At 35.6% G+C, this 4,844-nt stretch overlaps 1 protein-coding gene across 4 annotated transcripts in view; it reads right to left on the bottom strand.

Annotated features, from left to right (window-relative positions):
- Window positions 1-1,806: 1,806 nt before the first annotated feature.
- The window catches only part of SYNCRIP (synaptotagmin binding cytoplasmic RNA interacting protein), a 25,708-nt gene continuing 22,670 nt past the window's right edge, over window positions 1,807-4,844 (bottom strand). For 2 of the 4 annotated variants that reach the window (XM_066994575.1, XM_066994577.1), the window contains exon 12: window positions 1,807-4,592. In XM_066994575.1, coding sequence (XP_066850676.1) covers window positions 4,564-4,592 — 29 coding nt within the window. In that variant the 3' untranslated portion in view covers window positions 1,807-4,563. The remainder of the gene's footprint in view (window positions 4,593-4,844) is intronic. The other 2 variants (XM_066994576.1, XM_066994578.1) reach the window with 1 other exon arrangement.

The following is a 4,844-nucleotide window of genomic DNA, read 5'->3' as shown; positions in this document are numbered from 1 at the left end:
ATTAAGTCTGTAGAAAAAAAATCTAACCAGTTATATCTTGGCAAGAAAGAGACATTACATGAGACGATCACCCCTCTCTCCAAATTCCAAGTAAGCTTACAAGCTAGCCCTAGATTTACTTTTCAGCATATTTATCTATTGTAACCATCAAGACAAAACAGGACCACAAAAGTTACACTTCCATCCTGTGGATTTTATAACACAAGTGAAACTAAATACTTGAAAGTGTTGATCAATCAATCAGATGACTGTGTGAAAATCAGTTTCCCAGAAAAAAAGTTTAATATCACTTTCTGGGAAGCTTTGTTTGTTTGCACTAATTGCCCTAAAGTAACACCTAATAGTTTATTCCTTCTTCCACCAACACCTGTATCAGGTATCCAAGTATCTTCAGCTAGGCTTCTTCCTCCTGTTACAACACATTTACTTATTTTAATCTGACTAAGCAAGTGCAGAAAGTACAGTCTGGCGTTTCCTCTGCCCAACTAACACAACCAGCTAGTCCCAGCCTGGGGATGTCATGCACTAGCGCTAGGAGTTAATTCGGCAAGACACTCAGTGAAGACAGACTAAGTCCATCAAAGCCAGTCATGAAATTTGGATTCATAAGCTTCAAGCTACAAACACAAACTCCAGCTTTGCTGATTTCAGTTCTCCAAGCACTACGTTGCAAAATTTACTGCCTTATTACCTACTTCCAAACCTTGCCACTCCATTTTAAACGGCTAATATTTTCCACTTAGCTTTCACTAATGCAAGGAGCAAGCAGTAGTAATTTTGTGGAATGTATCAATTTGAGCACACGCTTTTCAGAAAATTTTATAAGTGGTTTTGTACCTGTTGCCACTGACATAGAGAAGCACCAACAAGACAAAACTGCCAGGCTGAACGAGAAGTGTGATGCCTCTGAAGAATTATCAAAGACACAAAGGAAAGTAAGTTGCAGCCACATAAAACATTTTTAGAACAAAACGCGAAGTTGGGAATCCTACCTTCAGAGGAGGCTAAGCTTATTTTAGACTGTCATACCCACAACCCTGCCAACAAAAGAATTTGTATTCCTTATTTTAGATTTTAAGACAGCATTTAGGTATGAGTTGTACTGTGCAGAATTTCAGAAGCTGGTCTTAGTATCTGTATTAACAGCCTTTCTCCAAACACTAAAAACAAACCTAAGTTTTACGTTCTAACACTTTTCCTCTGCAAAAAAAAGTACAGTGGTACGACCTGGATGAAACCCCTTCAAACAAACAAATGTTAAAACAGAAGTATAATTCAAGAAGTGTATCGGAGTGTTTACAAACCAGAAGTGTTAAGCAGCAGTTTCTAATTTCTTACTAAACTCAATTAGGCTTCAAATTTACGAAAGCATTACAAATCAATGTGGAACTCTTGCTAGCTATGCTCAAACCTTCGCAGGTGTTTCAGTGTAGAAGGCCTCCTATGAGAATAATCAGAGGCAGCATAATCCAGATATAGGTCATATCCAGTAGGTCAAAACTTGCCTTTAACATGCCAAAAAGAACTGCGTGTTAGGTGCCCATTTGTCGCTGAAGCACCTTGCAAGAGATGTGTTACTGGAGAACATTTCAAGTTTACCAACACCCAGCGCAACTGAACCGATGCTGTAGATAATGCACTTGCCCACTCTCACCAGTCTTTCCACACTTAATAATGAAGGGTTTTTCTTTACACAACCAAATTTAAAGCTTTGAAAACAACATTATTTGATTTTAGTTTTCCACAATATTAATCACCACATGCAATTTAGTTTTCTGATCATTTTGCTAAAAAACTGCACCAATATCAGAACAGTGCAAATCATATTTAATTTTAAAAGTTATAATGGCTTGAGTTCATAATTAGAGGGAACACTGTCAAGATCTTGATATTTTGCTCACTCACCATTGCTTGCATTCCACTGAAAACAAACACTTTCCTGTCAATTTTGACATTTTTGCAATAGTTCCCCGTGCTTTTATCAGAGCTGAAATTAAGGGTATCATCCTCAATTTCAACACATGTAGTGCCTTAACAGCAATGTTTTTATGCACTTCCATCAACTGTTAGAATTCCATAAATATATTACCCCCCCCACCCCTAAACACATTTCCAGACTAAGAACTGGTCACTAGCACTTGTGATCCCACAAGTGTTTAAAGTTTTCCAGCAATGGAGAGATTTCAAGATTAAGAAATCTGAGGACTTCCCCTCTCCTACAGCCCCCAGTGTTTTCATTTTCTAGCAAGTTCAGAATTGCTTTCCATACCTTGACAGTGTTCCTTATAAAACCATATGACAGTAAAAGTGCCAGTAGGCATGGCAACCTCTTTGAAGGGAGCATTTAAACTCCTTGGCACTGGGAATGCCAGCACCAAGGATTACATTGAAATTCAAAATTATACTTAAGGCTACAATTAGCAAACCCACTTTCCATAAGCCTAATATTCTATCACTAGATTTGAAAATTCAGAAGCTAATGCAACTGCATACTTTTATGCTCAAATCTGAGGAAAAAGTTACTTTTTTTTTTTTTTTTTTTTTTAGCAAGGGCAGTATATGAAACTGTGGTAGCAAGTCTCTTATGCATTGACTACTCATTTCACCATCATTCACTTACTTTGTCTTAAAGTTCAAAACTGGCAAGGCACATTTACATATTCCAATGAATACTTGACAATTTTAAATTACACTTCATGTCCCAGCTATCCCAGTAATTGACATACAACATACTAAAATGGTTTATTAAGATAACAAAAAAAAAAAATCAATTAATGTGAAACATACAGGCTATTGGCAACCACTATTCTAAAAATTATGTAAATACAAGTAAACATACTGAAATGTGTGCGATTCTAAGTTTTTAAACCAGAAGATCTCTGTACTAACACACATTTATATTAATGACACATAAAAAAAATAAAAACTTTATTACAAAAATAAGTTACACTCGCCTCCAGCTTACAGTATAAAACAATTTTATTTGCAGGAATGCAAAATGATTGTTTGCCATGAGCATTTTCAACATATGACATGTCTAATTTTGTCAAAATTTGCATTTACTGGGGGAACTGGTGTGTATAAAACCTAAATTAGGTATAAGCTTCAATTTTCCTTGTGGTGCCTATGGGTATGTAGTATAACTGCAGTATCCCTTTGGGCAGGGGGTTAAGGGAAGCTCTTTATGCCAAGTCCAAAGTAAGCCATAATTTTATCTACCTTTTACCTATATGAAGTTGGACTTGGCAAGGTTCTTTTTTTGTTGTTTTTGTTTCATTTTTGTTTTTTTTTTTTTTAAGGGTGGTTCAATAGAGGATGCTTCACCACTGAACACTCACTGTCATCAAGGTGCTTTAGAAAATTAAAAACATAGCACAAATGATTGTACTCTACTCTACTCTACAGGTTATCATGATCTGCATAAGAGAAATGGAAAGCTGATCCACATGTTTTTACAGTGATCAGCAATAAGAAATGCACTAATGAAAACATACCTTTTACCTAAAAAGCTAAACTACAGCCATATACTATTCTATGATTTATGAAAAACTTCAAAATATCCAAATGTCAGGCTTCACTGTACAGTTGTCAGTTTTAGTCTGACCTTTTATAAAGGGACACTGCAGTATTTAGTACAAGTTGCTGATGCACTTTTTTGAACATCTGATGTCTTACAAAAGTAACATCTTGCTAAACTATTATACATCCAAATAACTACAATATCTGAAGAAGCAAGGCTGCTTTTTCAGCCACAAAATACGACAAAAGCAAGGCCTGTTATGATGGTCATGAGGAAGTCTTACAAAGCCTCTGGAACTAAAGGCAACTAAGAATGTTACATTTGGTATATTATAATCTTACCCTCATATCATATTAAACAAGCCTTGCTTTTATCTACAAAGATTTTCTATGTACAGTACAGACAGGGTATAGTTCAATCCTCTGCTACTGAGGTAGTTAACCAACCCTTTAAAAAAGGTTCTGAAAAGAACCACTATCTGGAATGCCTGACTAACCAGCTCTGATGATTACACCTGAAACTGCTGTATCTGAACACAATTCATAAGTGATTACTATATAGACAATCATGATTAACCTTCATGAGCAGAAATAAAATTTAAGGATACCAACGATGGTATTCAGCTATACCATTGCAATAAAAATTTAAATGCAAGAACTTGTGAATACCACCTTCGGAATCCTTAACTAAGAAAACTTTGGGGAAAAATCTACTTAAAGCAGATTTTTTAAAGAACAACTTTATTCTTTATTAAGATACCATGCTAGACGTTAAGGATTTTGTTGAACACATTGGGGAAATAGAGTAGCTTTAGTTTAATAACTTGCACTGCAGAGAAAACTGTTAAAGAAATTCATTTCAAAGTCCAAGTATTAGTTCAAATGTCCCATATTTGAATCCATGATCTTCGCAGGAAGGTCTTTTGCAACAGAATATGCTCCTATACAGCTGAGATACTTAAGGTTGCTTGATTTCCTTACCATTACTCCACTGCAAGCTTCTGGTGTAATCCCACATAGCAAGTCAGTCTTCATTGTAACAGGTCAGGACCGGCCTCGACCCCTTTTCCCTGCTAGCCAGGTAACAAAAGGAATCAATTAGATAAATCATTTTAAACTCTGGTCTGTACATTTGTTAACATAAAATCTTAGCAAAACGAATTATTTTAAAAGAAAACTAATAGACAAACATTTTGCCTTCTCATTGCCACTAACTTTGGAATTTTGCTATGGGTGTTTTACCACTTTGTCACAAACTGATTTTATTTAAAAAGTTAAGTTTTAAACCTTGTGTCACCAACTAAGGTTTAGCGCACTAAGTCACA

The sequence above is a fragment of the Anser cygnoides genome, chromosome 3, assembly GCF_040182565.1.
Source record: "Anser cygnoides isolate HZ-2024a breed goose chromosome 3, Taihu_goose_T2T_genome, whole genome shotgun sequence".
Classification (NCBI taxonomy): domain Eukaryota; kingdom Metazoa; phylum Chordata; class Aves; order Anseriformes; family Anatidae; genus Anser; species Anser cygnoides.
This window is presented reverse-complemented; position numbering and strand designations above follow the sequence as displayed.